Source organism: Periophthalmus magnuspinnatus, chromosome 6, assembly GCF_009829125.3.
Source record: "Periophthalmus magnuspinnatus isolate fPerMag1 chromosome 6, fPerMag1.2.pri, whole genome shotgun sequence".
Classification (NCBI taxonomy): Eukaryota; Metazoa; Chordata; class Actinopteri; order Gobiiformes; family Gobiidae; genus Periophthalmus; species Periophthalmus magnuspinnatus.
In genome coordinates, this window is record NC_047131.1 from 26,552,607 (window position 1) to 26,571,469 (window position 18,863).

An 18,863-nucleotide genomic window follows, 5' to 3' on the forward strand; every position below is an offset into this window, starting at 1 on the left:
GGCTCACATAAGCTACAAAGAAACCTGTGTTAAATGAAAGTGACGACGCAGAGCGAGCGACCGTGTGAGGAGGCGCCACTCGAGCCGTGATAGGCCATTAGTCCTGCTTTCTCCGCAGTGCACTAATCATACGCCTTTGCTGCCTCAGCGTTTCCGGGACACCAGCCACCTCCTGTCAAACTTTTTATGGCACCGGTATCCCAGCTGGAACATTCAAGTGAGCTTTTAGCCAGTATTCTTTCGGGAGAGACTGTTATCTGCAGTTGCCATGGTGAAATGAACAGGAAAGCATGATAATTGTGTGGACATGCCGGGATGATATTACAGCGGAGAGGAGTCTTCAGGTGTCCAGAGCCTCAGCAGGATTCATTAGCCCACAGTAAACACAGCGGTGATGGGCAGTGGCATTTGTTAAAGAGATAGTAAGGAGCACAGCATGTTCTCTCTTGTGTGCGCTATGTTTTGTGCTTGGATGCAGAAACTATAATAAAAAGGTTAGTTCTTTTTATATATATATGTGATAAAACTCCATGCTAATCAGGGTATATTGGAGCTTTTATAACTTATGTTCACATTAAATATAGACCATAATTGAGATGAAAGATGAAAGATGAAATAGCCAGCGTTAACTGCTCATGAATATATTGATGTGTCACATTCATTAGCAGATAAACAGATATGTGCAATTTAAATAAATCATCTGAGGATTATATTTTAGCAATGATTTCAAAAGCCAAATCGAATCCGACGCAATAAAAATGTGATCTATTTTTTCGCAAATGAACTCGAATGTGCAGTAATTGAAGTGTTACGGTCCTTCAAGGGGATACGTTTGAAAGAGTAAAGTTTGTGATGGCTGGTACAGAGAGTATAGCTGGATCTAAGCTCCATGTTTGAGCTCTTCCACACTCACTTGTATAGGGACAGATGGGGAGCTCTGATTACTACAGTGCAGTGCCAGTCTAACAGAGAGTACCCTGCAGTATCCTGTTTCATTTCGCTTATCTTTGCACTGCCCTCTGACCCCTGGTGGAGATAGGAGCGCTGCAGAATGAAAGGACCCGGAGGGGCGCTTGTACCAAAGGTGTGCAGATTAAACCACTCTATGTAATGCCACAGTCTTACCCACTGGGAGACACGTATGCATGACTACATAGATAGCACATAGATTTATTCACGCATCTGTACCTCTTTTAAAATCTATCTCCGTTCTTTTTGCTCTTTAAGTTCTCAATAAAAGCCAACAATTCATTTAATATTAACATAAAAAGCCGCCGACATTGATGCAACAGATGTTCTTTTTAATGGTTTTGTGTTACGCTTTTCAATAGTGTAATTATAGTCAACCCCAGCCCCATTTATGCCGCATGCCTTTGCATTTTTTACTACGTATCTCATTGTCTTTGACTGTTATATACTCTACGTTTAACAAAAGCTGTACTTACAAAAGGCAAAGATCAATTAGCGTTTGAAGAGAAAAATTAAGGTGGATGCTGTGTTTTTCTCTGTAAAGCGGTTTGGCTTAAAGTAAATGCGTTTTTTATTTCATTTCTAGCGTCAACGTGTTATTTGAGGGGGTTTTTACCATTCACTTAGATTTTTGGCTCTCCAAGTTGGCAGTGGCCCATTGGTTTTTCAAGGGTTTTGCTACGGTGTGTAAACATAGCATTATCTTTTGAGTATATTTTTTAGCTTGGATAATGAAAGATAATGAAAAAGATAACAGCCAATCGTTTTTTTTCTGACGTTTTTACTGTAACCATTTTTTACACTCACTACTTTACTCTGACTCCTTTATGAGCAAGGTGCAAAAAGCCCAACATAATGTCAATCCAGTTATGTCATTTTTATGTATCGTTTTGAAAGAAAATACAGCAAATAAACTGTGTGTTAAATCTCAAACTCCATTATTCACAAACAAACACTTAACAGTTGATTTGGCAGTGTTTACTCAACCAAAATGCAAGTGAACTGTGCAGGTTTGCATGTGATTATACAGGGATATTTTGCTTATTTGTTGTAAGTGGAAGTACCCGATATTGTTTCACGTCTACAACTCAAAAAAATAAATAAAAATAAAAATCTAAGACAGGGTTGCACTGGGGACTCAGTCAGGTTGTCAGTCAGGGCAGGATTGGGGAACTCCAGTTATTTTATGGTGCGAGGTGCTGAGTGAGTGCGGAGTCCACTGGGGTTTGTAGCACAGTCCTGTAAATAATGCACATAACCCTCATGGACACATGGCCCAGCTGTCGGACAGTTGTGATGTCAGATGTCTTTATAGGGCCACTGCAGCTCTGTTTGCTCACAGAGTACTGGCAGATCAGCACAGTAACCCATTCAAGTCATTTTCCAAAGTTTTGTAGAAAATAAATGTAGAGATAGACCAATATATAATTTGGTCAATGATATTTGCACTTTTTCTAGTCCTGTCTCTATAAAACATTTTGTGTTATAGTGCGATATATTGCTGACATAAATAAACAATAATACTGAAACCAAACCATAAAGCACAATTAACCCCGAAACCCTTTTGAATGTACAATATTATTCAAAAACATGAGCTGCAATAAATACACAGCAGAACACTTAAGTACCGTAAATTTCAGACTATAGAGCGCACCTGAATATAAGCCGCAATTTCTGTGTAAACATGAGATATTTACACAGAAAGATGGTACACTGAAGGTTTGTTTTGCTTAAATTATTATACTGTGCTTGAAAATCAGCATTATGGCATCAACACGAGATGAACATGCCGGCATCTTTACAAATAAAACAGCACCAACACAATAGTAACACGGGATGAACAAGCCTGTATCTTTAGGAATAAAACAGCACCAACATGGCATCAACATAGCACCAACACGATAGTAACACGGGATGAACATACCTGCATGTTTAGAAAATAAAACAGCACCAACACGGGCCATCTGCTTTTATTTACTCTGAAAGCTTTTGTCGTCTTTTTACATTGACTAAGTTCTTCCCGCTGCCGCCTCCAACATCACCTCTGTGTACAAAATCTTTGCAGAAATGGGGAGATATTGGGTATGTTTGTCGTAATACGAAGAGATTTAAGCTGCAGAGGGTTGAAAAAGTAACTTCTGAGTTATTTATTTGATGCAGCTCATGCCACGTAATGATACTGTCTAAAATGGTTTACGTGGATTATTTTGCATTAGAGGCGACAGCAGCTCATTGGTTGAGCGGTCTGATCAGCTCCCACAGATGAATGCTGTCGTTTGATCCTTGGGCAAGACACTTAATCCATTTCAGCTCGAGTGTCTGCGTACACTGGTGTATGAATGTGCGTGGGAATGGGTGAGTGGTTCCTTGATGTAAAGTGCTTCGAGTGCCTTGAAGGTGGAAAAGCTGTATATCTCTGTAACAATATATCGTCCTTCAAAATGTGTTATCGTGACAGGCCTTGTGTTGGGCTCGTGTGTACTTATAGATGAGTAGATCAAATTTCAACGCAAATTCAGCTCTTCCTCACATTGGGAGAGATCACACTGCCCATATCAGCAGACTCAGACTGTCAGCATTCAAAACCTCATGCTACAAACACATCCTGAGAATCCTCTGGCCCACCCGCAGATCCGAGTCAGTCTGGAAGGAATTGGGGACACAGCAGCCCAAAATCTCTCACACCAAATACCCAACAGTTGTATTGATGGAAAGAGACCATAAACATAAAAAAACATAAAGCAATGACATCCAAAACTGGACCAAAACATCTCTGGGCAAGGCTATAGACTTAATCACAACGTACCAAATACAACAAAAGTTCAACAATACCGCCCTCTATCTGCACGTCCACGAATGACCACACCCCCACCTCACTCTTCTCTTAATAAAACTCAGATCAAGTGTGACCACAATAAGTTCACCGCCAGATGACCACTCCATAAATATCACACACTATTTGTCTCCTAAAGGTGCGGTGGACATAACTAGGCTCTGGAGACTGCAGTTTGTGCCGGTGCTTCCTTATATGTTCAGCTCTAGAATATGAAGGAAGCAAGATGTGAAATAAGGGGATAAAGGAGAATCTCTTGAGGGAACGTGCTCTATCTGCACACATGGAGAAGATATATACACATTCCACGCCAATTCAACCCTGTACCCAGTCAATTTCCAGCAGGTCTCGCGGCTCAAACCACTCGCTAAAGTCTTTTCCATGCAGGATTACCGGCTTCTACGGCAGATTAGTCTATGCCGGTAAATGCATGTCTACTTTTTTCTGCACAACTCTTCTTTATTATTACCTCAGGGGATGGTGTAGTTCCAAGAAAAGTGATTTGAAGGTTAAAACAAAACATTTAGTACAACAAATTACATAGATGGCACCACGTCACCACAATCCCTGCTTGCGGCTTCTTTTTTCATCATTGTGATCCTTAATTTTGCCCTGACAGCCATTTTTCTCCTCCTTCACGTTAATCCCCTTCTAGCTACAAAGACGTGATGTTTGGTGGCTTATTTACTTGAAAAAATGTCATTTTTACTTCAGCAGCAGCAGACTTTGAAGAGAGGAATTTTGTGGCCAAGACTGTTAAGCTTTTGGAAAGGTTTTGATCTGCAGGTTCTGATATGAAAAGTCTCTTCCGACCCATATTACGCTATTTCCTGTTTCTTGATCTATGTTATAATGTTGTTTCCTCATCAAAAATATACCAGGAGTTTTATTTTTGTTTCATTCACACATTTAACACACAAATCCTGCACATTTAGGCTGAGGTCTTCTCTCAAACACAACCACTAAATGACATCACAAGGTGGAACAGAGCATTTTGACAGAACACTATTTGACAAAACCCAACTCCAGGTATGTTTTTGAGGAGGTAACAGTGTTCTACCATGGCCAAAAGCTCACAGTGATCAATTTTATATAATATAGGCCCTTTAAAGAACACTACTGGACTTAATTTGACATGCAGGAATTATATGCGTGTTGGACAAATGCTGTGTTTCCACGGCAACTGGAATTATATGTGTACAAAGCCAATCACATCTTTCCAAACAAAAGACTGTAGGACCAAGGCAATGTAAAAATGTAGGCAATTACACTGAGTAAGTAGCAGTTTTTATATAGATAGTACACAACTTCCATTTGGTCTTGTCTGAGTAATGTGCAAATGCTTAAGTGGGACTTAAAGAAAAGTATATTACACAAAATGGATTCTTTTGAGCTTTAAGCCATGTTAGAATGATGTCACCTCCTCAAAAACATACCTGGAGTTGTGTTTTGTTTCATTCACACATGTTTGAGTAACTTCTGTTCCACCTTGTGATGTCTTGTAGTGATATTTTTCAAGTTAACAGCTACGTTTCACCTTTTGTTCAGTAGGGATTAGCAGTTTCAGGGCTGAAGTTATCCAAATCATTCTAGTAAAGGAGTTTAAAACACATTGGAGCACTTCCTGTATTACCACATGACATCACAAGGTGGAACAGAGTGTTTTCTGTTTGAGAGAAGAACTCAGCCTAAATATGCAGGTGTGTTTGTGTGTTAAACATGTGTGAATGAAACAAAACACAATATTATATAACATAGATCATAAAACAGTGTAACATGAGCCCTTTAAGCAAATGCACGCTACAGTCAAATGTCTTTCCACTGATAACCTGTTATACAATATATAAAGTGTTAATTTCCATCTGGCATTTAAGTATCCGGTGTGCATTAGTCATTGTAAATTGTACAGCCTAGAATAGCAGTGACATCTATGTGTGAAACAAGCTGATATGAATATATCCCTAATGATTTTTAATGATTTCAAATGAGCAGGTTTACGTGCTGATTAAAGTTCATCCCTGATTGCAGTATTCATAACCTTTAATTTATGTACCTCTAATGTCAGCACCTCTTTAACATCAGAGATCACTGAAGTACTTTCACAGTTCACTCTCTGTCAAGTCTTAGTGTTGGTTTGGTCTCTGCTGAATGCTCTCTTAGGCATCATGTGTGCCCTTTCTAAACAGTGAAACTTTACTGCAAACATTACACTAAGGTGTCTACAGTATTCTAGTATGCACAATATAACTAATGTGATAAGATATAAAATAGAGGAGAAAAGTGACAAAAGACATGTCATTTTGAATTGTCACAAACCGGTTATGTTTTCTTTTGGTGGTATCTTTCTTTTTTTCTTCATTTGTCAGGGACCGTGTACAAAATCGTTAATCTTACAAAAGAAAAGATGATTTGTACCAGATTTAACTACTGCTACTTTTCAAATGTAGTCCTTGGGCAGGTGAACACACATTAAAAATACACATTTAATTACAATTACAAAATCAGTGTTAACAAAAAATAATCATTCAAGTTTGTGTTCACATATTTGAAAGTCAATTCCGTACTTTGCATTGAGATATCAGACACATGCTGAATAACACATTTCACACTACCGGTAATTTGCACGTTGTATACCAAGGTGCAATATTCATTAACTTCTCAATCACATATATGCAAAATGAGTCAAAGTGTCTTGCCTAAAAACACAACTTTACTCTGACTACTGCTGTTGTATATCCTCTGAGACCAAACGTAAAGCCATAGTCACATCAGCCCTAAGACATTTGTAAACTTCACAAAGTTCCTGTTTAACTTCCCAGTTTTTCATCAATGATTAAATGGGAGTTTGGCGCGCCTTATTAACTTTGATTATAGCCATTGTAACACCTTGACAAATCCCCGGTCTCGCTGTCTAATGTTTCTTCTTCATGCTGCGGTGGCGGTGCTCTTGGTGAAACAGGCGTGACATACCTGGACCAATCAGCTGTCACACTCCTCTCCTCTCCGCAATTAGAAGCGCTCTAGGCCCCCGCTCTCCCCTCCACTGCCCCCTTTGATTCTCCCAGAGCTTGTTAAATTTACATTTTCTGCTTAAGCTCGGGCATTTAGCCACAGAGAGTCCCAATAAGCTGTTATAGACCTTTAAAAGTGTAAAGTGGATACTGCTGTAGCACGAGCTGATGGAAAAGCAAGACATTTGTGTTTGCCAGAAACAGTAAGCAATGTTTGTGGTGTTTACTGCTATAGCACCTTTAGCTGTCAGTCAGCGATGGTGCTAAACAACAACAGGGGTGTTGGGAATAAAGGGGGAAAAGTTGAGTCTCTAGGGCAAAATGGAACAACACACTTTTTTACAGAACTCGCACATATGTAATATTTTATTTATAACATTTAAAGTATTTTACACCCAGTTTGTGAATGCATATAATGGATTGTAGTTTATATATTTCTGACATTACGACAATCAAATTTAATGGTGTTGTTCCTGATTTTCTGTCTTCAAAACAGAACTAATAATTAAATAAATAATAATAATAATAATAATAATAATAATTCATTTTAAACTGTTTGCAGTGGCCCAAACGTATTCCTCATTCACCTTATGCATTCTGAACATCCTCATTACTCACCATGATGAGTTTATAAGCACATTTCACAACTTTCAGAGAGAAGCGCAGAGTTTTGCTGTGACGGTAAAGCTAACAACAACTAGCATGTTAATGTGCACTCTCTGATTATTGGACAATAACGCTCTTTATAATTTGACGTAGACAGACTTATTTTACTTTTACCTCAAGATTAGGCACAATAATTCAAGAAAAACTAGCATGCAAATAGGACCAAACGCAAGTAGTAGAGTGACTTGACTAGAGTGAGCTTGTCTGCTGGAAGAATAAATACATGATCAAACTGTATTAGCTTTTATTAAATGACCTTTTTGAATTTTACTTTGTGCTCCTATGAAAGTACAGTCTATCGCTAATAAATATATTTTACTATGCTAGTTCGATTTACTCTTGCCTATAACTTCATTCCTCTGTACCAGCAGCAGCGCTAAATCCATTCTGCAATATATTTTCTGCCAAAGCCTTAACTTTGTAGCCAGAGGGGAGACTTGTTCTTCATATACCTTTTCATGGGAGGCAAAAGCAAGCTCCTGAAATCTCTTTAGATGTGAGCATTTTGTGCACTTTTGGCTTGCTCCTTTTTGCCAATGATTCTTTAAGTCGTTATATAAACAGCTGCACTGAAAGTAAACCTCCAGAAATATATAAATCGATGCCAAGGTATTAGATATTCGCTGCCATTCAGACGTGCATCGATCGCTTGGACAATGCCTTCAAGTTTGCCATCCAATTCATTTCGCCATGTCTACGAAAATTATAGTGTGCATTCTTCAAGATGTGCTGTAATCTCATGAGGAGAAAGACTGGAACAACAAACATTCGGTGTCGCCAATAGTCTCAAAACCATGACCATTTGAGACCTATTGACATTTTTTTCTCCCATCTTGGACCAAAGCAGTGTGCACGTCCCACTTAAACGCTAACAAAAGCCAAGCACAAAAACATCAAAAAGCGTTTGGAAGCTGGTGGCGCCTATGACTCCTCCAAATCGATTGTTTTACATGTGTTTTGCAGCCAGTATTGGTGTTAAAGCAAGGATTAAAGGTAAGCCTGTTAGGAAAGCTGAGACGCCAATAGTCTATATACACTTTTTCGGCTTCTGTTCTTGGCGCGGTATTGTCGTGGATACAATGACGCGAGAACACTGTAGGTGGTCCTTTATGTGTCCTGTTGGAAGTAAGGCCCACTCACTATGGATTCAGTGTACCACAATAAGGTGCTACTTCGTGCTTTTTACTGTCAAATTGACGTACTTTTGAATGCTGCCATGCGGTGCAGAATACAGGTAAATGGCCACTTAAACTGCATAGGATTTCTTGACAGTTATACCAGAAAAACGTGAATCAAAAATCAACCCTCTTCTGGCTTCCATCAAATCTCGGTCGGTAAATATAAAGCAAATTGTGAGTATAAATGAATGTAACAGACTCCCGTGTCAGCTGATCCTCACCATGACATTCACAGGTACAAAGATAGATACCTGTGGTTGGCAACTCGCTGTGGGAAAAAAAGAAGCATATGGAGAGAAAAGGAACATTTTATTCTCTTCAGACAAGGAAGTAAGTGTTATTTTGTAAAAAAAAAAAAAAAAAAAAAAAAAAAGATCAGCTTTGATGTCCAGCCTGATCAAATAGAGCGATGCAATAAAATAAGAGGGTTTGATTTGAAAGAAAGGAGAAAAAAGGCGTGTTTTGTGATTTTAAGAGGAGATTGCGTTCCCTGAGAGGCTGTATTTTTACTGCTGCAGAAATTACAAGGAAAATATAATAGAAAAAAGCTTAAATTGCATGTTGACTGAATGAATTGGTTTTGTTTTATCTCAGAATAACAACAGCAGCTCTATGTAAAACTTTAAAGGCCCTGTACCTGGCATAAAACCGTTTGTAGTGATCCAAAGCGGTTACTCACTTACTTTAAGCCAGGGCTGTCCAAACCAAGGCCCAGGGGCTAAATGCGGCCATCAGACCAATTTTTGTTGGTCCTCATGCCTCCTCCTAAACTGGCCCAATTGAACAGGAAGTATTTTTGGTAGAAATTGAAGCAATTCTACCTCAATAACCTGAATAACATCACACTGCATTGTGACGCAGACCTAACAATAATCTTCCGAGTTTAATTAAAGGTACAATGTCTGTGGCCCTCCGCTTCAAATATATTTCAGTATGCGTCCCTCGTTGAAAAAAATTTGGACACCCCTGCTTTAAGCTTTCCGAACATCCTAATTACTCACCGCGATGAGTTTATAAGCTCTTTTCACAACTCTGCACAACAAGTTTTGTCATGACAGTAGAGCTAACAATAACTAACATGCTAGCACAGATTTCCTGATATAATTTGATGCAGACAGCGCACAACAGACTTATTTTCCTCCAGAGCTACTTATGCTTTATATTTGTACTGTGGCAAGGCAACTGGAAAAAGAAAACTCAGATATACACCGGTGTGCGTATGATTCGATGATCTTTATATCTACACCATAGGAACCAAAGTGTACCTATTTCTGTAGCACACAGTTGAGTAAAGTACACACTCTTACGGCCGCTCCCTGTACTCTACGGCACTCATCCCCCTGCCTGTACCAACCACACTGAAGCATTATCTCAATATTCACTTGTAACTCAAGTGTTGTCGTGCTGCGAGGCCTCTACTTTGTCTTGGAGAGAAGTTTAAGGACACTGTCGACACCCGGCTTGCCCTATCCAATTCAGCTTGTTCCGAAAATGGATACTTAAATGAGAGTGCGGTTTGGGCAGAGGAGGTGGGGAGAATGAGCGAAATGGTGAGGCAGAGCGAGAATGGTTTCTGCCGTCGCCGATGTCAGAAATGAGGAGGATGGGATGGGGAGGAAGGGAGGGGAGTCTGGAAGGAGATGGCTGCGAGAGGCAATCAATAGACTCTTACATTTCATACTGCAGTGAGCGTGTGTGCCTATGTATCTCTGTGCGTGTGTGTGTTTAAACCAACGCTTGTGTGCGACTCTGGATCACATTCCCAAGCAGCAATTCTCCCTGACTGATGAGACAAATTCAAATGTCACTTCACTGAATGTAACTGACCCTCTGCCAAGATGGGTTATTTGACTTGTTCAATCTAGCAGACCAGAGACGGGCATTACTTTAGATTAGGAGGTTGGATTTTTTTTTTTTTTTTTTTTTGTTAAGTGAAAGCTATGGGAATTTAAAAGCGTTTGAGACCAAAGAGAGAAACTGGTGAGCTCTATGAATCTTCAGGAGCTTCATATATTCCATTTACACGGCTCCGTAGATGCTGTACTCTCCGGTATAGGCTACGGTATCACTAAGTGGAACTTGTCCGCGCAGTTTCTTTTGGGACTTTGGGTTCCTGAAATGGCAAAAAAAAAAACTTGTGAAACTTTTATTGAGCATGAGCAGTAGTTGTCGAGCATCGTTAATCAATAAAGTGAGTGTAAGGGGACCACTGGGTATACACCGACACACCATTGTTTCTGCTCGCACTCCAGTTGTTTTGGGAGGTCAGACATCATTGCAGGTTTGTTAAAAATGACCGTGTTAGATTTGTGAACAGATTTTATTCGATGATGGCCATAGACTGTATAAAGAAGTTGACTAAGCGAGTGTGACGTCACCCTTAGTGTTCGGCTCCGGTCAAATGAAGCTCATCGATGCTAGCGGTTATAGGGGCGATTTTGGAGTCGAGTTGCGTGTTAGGAATTCCCACCGCAGTTATCGTAACAACCAAAGAGCCGATCCATTGCGAAGCTGCTGAAGGTAAAGCAAAGTTTAGCAAGGAGTGCGCGAGTCAATCAAACCTGTTGCTAATGCCGGCAGGGGGCGACTTCGGGGAAAGAAGGCGCCTGATTTGTCTGTTATTAATGTCCGTATCTTAATTTACAGATGCAATAGCGAAATGAAAACACTAGGATCATGTAGAGTGGGTTAATATGAACATTTTAAGACCGTGACAGCAGCAGTTGCGGAGACAGGAGGCGACAGTTTTCCGATGTAAAGCGAACTGGAGCAAGAGTCAACGGAACCGAAAGTGCGCCCACGCTCACTTCGTATTTGGTGTACAACGGCTAGCGCGTTAGCTATGTCCATTTATATATATAGTCAATGGCGATGGCAGATGCTGACCTCCATCTGCCTTGAGGTGACACACTAAAAAAAGTACGATTATCAGTTTCAGGTTCCATTTTTATTCTCAAAAAATATTAATGCACCTGAGCAGAAAGTATAGAATTATGTGATGTTGGAGTTAGCTTGTCTAGACAGCTGTATTAAGCAATTGAGTGTGTTACGGAATTGCAAGCAGTTACACCTCTTTCATTTAAGTAGTACAGTTTTCACTTTTAGAACGGTTTGGTTACGTGTATTTCAACCTTGGTGAGTCAACAAGGACATTTTTATCCAAGCTGAAAAAAGCCTCTCGGATGAGTGGCGAAACGTAGTCACTTCGAAACTTTTATCCAGTTGGCAAAATGAAGATTTCTTAAAAACTATAAGCCATGTAATTTCAGACATGTAATTTAACCGATTCCTTAAATGGACAAACCAAAACCAAAACGTTCGAAATCTAGTATCGATGAGGAAACACATAGGCCAAAAATCTCTCGTCCAAGTCTTCTGATGGCATGACAAATCAAAATACCAGTGTGAACGTCCTCGCATTTTCACTCGAGAAAGAGTTGCTGGGGCTGTATTGATTTAGCTGTCCACTGGCGCACTTTGAAGAGGACTTTCCCATTACAGCCAATTACTTTGTTTCTCTAGTCTAAAGGTTGGACTGAGAGTGGGCAATTAGAACCACTGTGGTGTACTCACTGAATCTTTAATGCCACAATAGCATCACCTGTCCTCAGTAATTGATTGCACTCCCTTCTGGCTTGGACGATGACTCTGACATTGTTTTTCTTCTTTCTTCCCTCTCTCTTTTCTGTCTCTTCCTCCTCTCCTTTCATCTTTCGCTGCAGGCCTGTAGATTCTGCTGAAAACCTCCCGTAGTCCCTTTTTTTGCAACATCGGAAAGCAGCGACTTATCTCCCCCTACGCAAACCCAGGCTTAGGAGAGCAAAAGAGGATGGAGGACACAATAAAAAACAAAAGAAGAAGAATGGAGGAGGAGTCTTCTCACCATGACAAATCAAATAAGGAAACAACACAACCCCCCCCTTCCTGGCGCACATGGACTTTTTGAAGAAATCTCACTTATACAAAATCCTACACTTTTTTTTTTTTGTTGATTGTCACATCTTCATTTTTATGTATATTTTACGATCTCTGTAGTTTTCCCTCTTCTGTTTCAATTCATTTTTGTTATTTCAGCTCATCGTCCATACACTGGGTATTAGCATTTTCCATGGCACGCTGCCAGGAGATACTTGAAACATCATGTGATCCATTTTGTAATATCACATAAAGCTATACAAGCGATACATAATCTGTCATAGCTACCTCTTTTGTTTTATCCCCTTCAGTTACCTAAAACCCTCACCTCTCTCATTTCACGACTGACCTCCTCATCGAGCCAGCAACTGCAAAATGGCAACGCTTGCTGGCCAACTGGAATTGCATATATTTCTGACTTTGATATTTCTGTTTTATTGATCATAGACTGTGTTCCATCTGATTTTTAGACAGAGGGAACAAAGCGTATGTCTTTGTCTGCAGTGGTTGTGATTTTTTTTTAGGACAAGATGGTAGCCATAAGCCTTTTAAAAGTCTGTATCTCTCTCTGGGGTTTGCTCCAGTTTGCTTCTGTTTTTATTAGTTGTCATGGAGTGGAAACCGTATATCTTTATAGTAACGGTGAAAGTGAAACCTTGAAAAAAATCGAAATATTTTATTTTTTACCATTGTATAAATATACAGTATTGATTAACTTATGTACTTTGGTCGCCCACAGTGAGTAATAAAGAAAAATAAACCTCTTTTATGGTGGATTTTAGGCACTATTTCTAATGATAAACATGAGAAGGAGTTTTGTGTAACATCTCATTGTTTTTAGGTTTTTTGGACTGTGAAAATTGCAGAATCAAGAGTGTGTCCATTTGTTTCCGTTCAATTTCTCTATGTCACTTCTGCCCTTTTCAAATCCATAAATGTTTGAAGAACAACTGAGCAGGTTTGCAAAGGCTGTGAGTTTGGTGCATAGTTTGAAATCCTGTTTTCTCTCCAGCTCATAAAGAACCACGTAGTGAGACTGTGGGTCTGTGTGGAAGACCACCTTTAAAGAAAAAGATGACATTTTGAATGAGTTATGTCTGTCTTTTGCACTAATTTAATAAAGCCGTTACTGAAAATTCCCACAATGCTGTTTGACAAATGTTTGTTTACTTGCGGGGCAGGTTTTTAGACCAGCTCTGACAAATTGCCTGCTAATATGCTGTTCAGGGATTTCGACTGACCTTTATCCCTCCATTTGCAGCACTGTCCCTTGACCACTCTATAGCTGACCCGGCTGCTAACACCTATATTATTTTTTTCAACTTCCACCCTCTTTTCACTGGCAAAAATCGCCCACTCCAAACCGGCTTTTGTCCTATAAAAGTGTCTTCAATTAGCTTCAATCTTCGGCCCCCGGTTCAAAAAGGCAGCTCACCAGTGGCAGGTATTTATTGGCGGCAGTGATGAAAATGCTCAACACTGAGGGACTTGCAGGATTTTTCACCCTCTACTTTTCACCCTGTGATGTGGAGTTGGCAGGTAAGTAGCCAGTAAATTGCTATACGCGACTCGACAGCAAAATTGGAGCGCTTTGTTGATTGTTCCTGTGAGTCCTGGTGTTTCTGTGACATGGAACAAGAAGCAGAAAACTCAAGTGTGTGCCAGGTGACTTGGGTCCAGCCGGGTCACTTTTGTCCATTTTGGGAGCAGAGCTGTTGACAAATTAATTCTCATTATAACTGATTATGTTCATTTCTTATAATTGTGTCGGTATGTGCCTTTTTTTCTGTGCTGGTGGATGATCTGCCACTTACATCTAACTCCATGGAAACAAGAAGGTGACCACGGCAAGTTACAGGTATAGATTGCGTAAAAAAAGTGAACTAAGGGATAAGTGACGCCACCCGTAGCGTTCAGCTCCAGCCAAATGACGCTCGTCAAGACTAGCGGTTACAGCGGCGGATTTGGAGCCCACTTCCATATTTGAAATTACAACCGTGAGTATCATAGCAACCAAAGAGCCAATCCAAAGTGAGGCTGTTGAAGGTAACACTCCTTTCTGCCAGCACCACTTGTTTAGCAGGGGGCGGGTGCTTAGCAGCGCTGTCAATCAAACCTGTTGCTAAGGCTAGTGAGAGCGACCTCAGGGGAAAAACACTCATATTTTGATTTATGGACAAAAGAGCCAAATAAAAACATGACGATAATGTAGTACGGATTAATACAAACACTTTAAACCAAAATGACAAGTCTGACAGCAGCAGTTGGAAAGAAGAGTGACAGCTTTTCAATAGAAAGTGAATTGGAGTCGATGGAGCCAGAAGCACACACATGTTCTCTTCTTATTTGAAACACAGCAGCTTGCAGGTTAGCTGTTTCCATTTATATGTACAGTCTATGGTTGCAGGTCAGATCTGCGGTAAGGCGAGCCCACTCACAGTAAGAATGCATGTTTTTTCAATATGATAACAATAATAAAACTGAATAAATATAAGATTAGTGCTGTCCATGCTGTGGTACATTTGACAGAACGTAGCAAATGGCAAACTCTCCACCAGGAAACGTACATAGCGCACCTTTAAACACCTTTAAATCTACTCTGTAATGGTCTAACCCTGTTGAGTTATTTCTAGCCACGTTATAGAACCCAGCTATTGTAAGTATTTATTTATTTAATTTATTTATTTATTTGATAGGGACAATGCACATTAATGAACATCTGTTGTAAACAAATGTAAATATGCCGGATTATAGCTACAGAGCTAATTTACATCCGTACAACAAATACATCACATTAGTACAATATACAAGAGTTAAAAAGTGAGAAGTAGAGTAAAAAAAAAAAAAAAAAAGGTAAGAAAAGTAAGAAGGGAGGTACATATTTTGGCTAATGATCACATGACTGATTTGATTTCAGCCAGAGTTTGAGTTGAGTTTTAAAAGTGGATAATGTGGAGAACTCTCTTATTTGAAGTGGAATGCCGTTCCAGATCTTACTCGCCTTCACAGAAAGAGCATTTTGTCCAAAGGCAGTTTTTCTATAGGGCACCTCACAGTCTCCTCTGGAGTAACACTCCGCTCGCCATTATCTCGGACCTACTTGCGATGCTGCTGATATTTTTCACAACTTTACTGCTCAGAGCGTGAAACTGCCCCACCATCTGCCAAATACATTTTGTCTAAGCATTAGTACTTACATTAGAGTTCATTTATGTGTTTGTATTACAGCAACCACAGCCATAGATAGCACCCCGCCGCTTATGTGCGTGACAGCAACTAACAGTCATAAAAGATTGTGTCGTACATTAGTGTTTCCAAATATTGTTAATACAAATCACTGTAATGGTAAAGAGCAGTGAGAGCGGCATACAGGCACAGCTCAGCAGCGCGGTTATAACTCATGGCAGTTTAAAAGGTTGGTCACGTAAAATGTGTTTATGTGTGTTTTTAAAGTAATCAATAAAATCCCCACACTCAAACTGAAAGGCACTTAGGGCCTCGGAGCTGCACGGTTCACACACATATATCAGCCAACACCGAGATGAAGATACTAACTTTTTACTAAACTGTTGAGCTGTAGAGATTTATTTAACATTTAACAGAATACGTTATGTGCAGGTTTGACTTTGATTTGTTTGGTAATTGTGGTATTTCTTTTTCTAATGTTTAGATATGTATTTTTTTTCATTTGAGCAAATATAAATGAAACACTTTTTAAAGTTACAAGCCACATTGGGTTTTTAACCAGTCACAGTCGTGGTTGTAATAATAAACTTGGCTATGAAGGTAAAGGTGCTATTACAGTGATGTTCCACAGTATGGCATTACGTTGCTGCATGTATCCAGTACAGATGGTTTTAATTCTCAAAACTACCTGCATTTTTACTGTGTGCAGGGTCACCTCTCCACAGACCTGGGGTCTTACTTATTAAACATGAGGATGTACAAAAAGGTCACATACAGTACATTACTTTCCATATGATGATCTATAGGAGATCTGTGCTGAGAGAGATCAGAGCCAGACTTGGGTCCTGACCTGTTTGGAATGTCGTACCTCCAGCAGTCCGCTTGGTAAGGATCGCCCTGTACCACCCCTATGAAACAGGGTTTATGTACGTCTTTAGTAAGAATTTCACATGAGGTTTTTAAGACCTGTGACATAAAACTTGGCCATTTACACAGAGTACACATTTCAGTTAAAAGACGGGGTCCAATGTAACTGTGTATTTGTCTTATATAAAAGATCAATGTTAGTCGGCCAATATTGCAATCAGTCAGAAGTTGGATATTGGTAAAGACCTTTTTTGACAAGAGAATCTATTAATAAAGTGTCATATTATTCATATTTACATGTTGGCCCTGTAGAAAAATGCAACTTTTTAACTGTTTAGAAATTAATTTAGACATATCCTCATGATGTAAACTGCATAACCAACAAAAGCGAGAGGGGAGTCCTTTTCCAAAGCGTTGTAGACAGGACACGGAAAGTGGGGCCAAGCTGAAGTCACCTCCAGAAGCACCCATGGGACGCAGTGCACTCTATAAAGGCTGCGTCTGGGATTATGTGGCTTCCCTGTAGAAAGATGTGTTGTGAATGTGTCAGCGTTTCTCTGTGTCGCAGCTGCAATTATAGCTGAAGAAACATTTGAACACTTTTTTTTTTTTTTTTTGCGTTAGCAGAAAGTGCTTTTGTAGTGAACTGATTGTTATTAAAGTTATAATTTCAAAAACAAAATGGCGTATTTGGTTTGTCACATTGACCTAGAAAACAAATTTAAATCAGTAGAATAACTCATCTTTGAACTACAGCTACTTATCAAGCGATATATACCTGCTTTTTAGTGTGAACTGAATGTTTTGATAGTAAAGATATTGCATTTTGGTATTAAAACCTCTGAATAACTTGATATCGCGTTTTTTTTTTTTTTTTTTTTTTTTTATAACATATGTAAAGGTCAAAGTTCAGCTGTTTACTAACGTGCCTGTCAAGACTCGCTTCCGTCATAACTCCTCCTGTTAAACGCATCGTCTGTGTTCTCTCTGCATTGCGTACTATACATCAAACAGTACCACACTTTCACTTTTTTGTCTTCATTTCCATGTTCTGATTATTCTTTTACTTTATGTTGACATGTTTACGTATGTGTCAGTGGAGCTGTCATCTCTGATTATATTTATAGCATCCTTCGGGCTTAGACTTGTCATGCTGTTGTCTATAGTCTGCATTAGTCTTTGGTATAAGTTCACAGGTCGATTCTGTCTTCAACTCACAGGCTGTGCAAAAAAGTGAACTACGGGAGTGTGACGTCACCCGTAGCGTTCAACTCCAGTCAAATGAAGCTCATCGAGGCGAGCGGTTATAAGGATGAATCTGGAGCTGAGGTGCATATATAGTATTCCGATTGTGTGTGTCATAGCCAGAAAAGAGCCAATCTGGAGTGAGGCTCAAACTTGTTGCTAGCACTACTGGAAGCAATCTTGGGGAAATAAGGCACCTGATTTGTTTTGATGTGATGTCTTGATTTACCGACACAAAAGCGAAATAAAAATACCAGGATAATGTAGAGCAGGTTCATGCAAACATTTTCAGCCCTAAATGATGAGCCTGACAGCAGCATTTACCCAGAGAGGTTCAACCGTTTTTCAATAGAAAGTGAATTGAAGCCAGAGTCGACGGAGTTGGAAGCGTGCCCCTGCTCACTTCTTATTTGAAACGCAGGCTAGCGGGTTAGCTATGTCCACTTATATACAGTCTATACTTCTACTATTTCAATATTTTGCATTTTTTGTAAGGTTGGCCAAGTATGATTAGAATTAGTTTACCTGCTTAAATCTTTCTTGGCTGTTTTCCGCTGCCGTCATCACTGTGACCGAGGAAACTAAGTATTCAAAACACGTAGGTCTAAAGCAGAAATGCTCCTGTCGGACTCAAAAGCTAAACGACAGCTTAGTGTAAGTTAAAGTGTATAATTTCAGTTCCGTTTTAGTGAATTTTACAGCCCAAAAAAGCACAAAAGCAGACGTCTCACAGGGTTTAAAAACAAGAAAATCAAATAGTGAAAGAAACATTGGCAGATTGACCAATTCAAGGGAAACAAAGTCAAACTCCTGCATCAATTTTGTCAAGTTACTGTGTACACGCCTTTGTATATTTATGTAGAATCATTGTTTGTGAGCGTGGACGATGCAAACTTGAGCTTTTTATATTTCACAGCTTCCTCGTGTGTAATCTCAAAGCTCCATTCTTGGCAGAGGATGATAATGGAGGACAAGGTGAACACCGAGGAGAGA

At 39.6% G+C, this 18,863-nt stretch overlaps 1 protein-coding gene across 2 annotated transcripts in view; it reads left to right on the forward strand.

The window, feature by feature from the left end:
• The window catches only part of cdh13 (cadherin 13, H-cadherin (heart)), a 334,193-nt gene extending 320,480 nt beyond the window's left edge, over nt 1-13,713 (forward strand). The window contains exon 16 of one of the 2 annotated variants that reach the window (XM_055222714.1): nt 12,380-12,631. Coding sequence is in view for 1 of the 2 variants with exons in the window: in XM_055222713.1 (XP_055078688.1) it covers nt 12,380-12,387 (8 nt within the window). In the remaining variant the exon portion in view is untranslated. Of the gene's footprint in view, nt 1-12,379 lie in introns of both variants that reach the window. The other variant, XM_055222713.1, reaches the window with a different exon arrangement.
• Nucleotides 13,714-18,863: the final 5,150 nt, after the last annotated feature.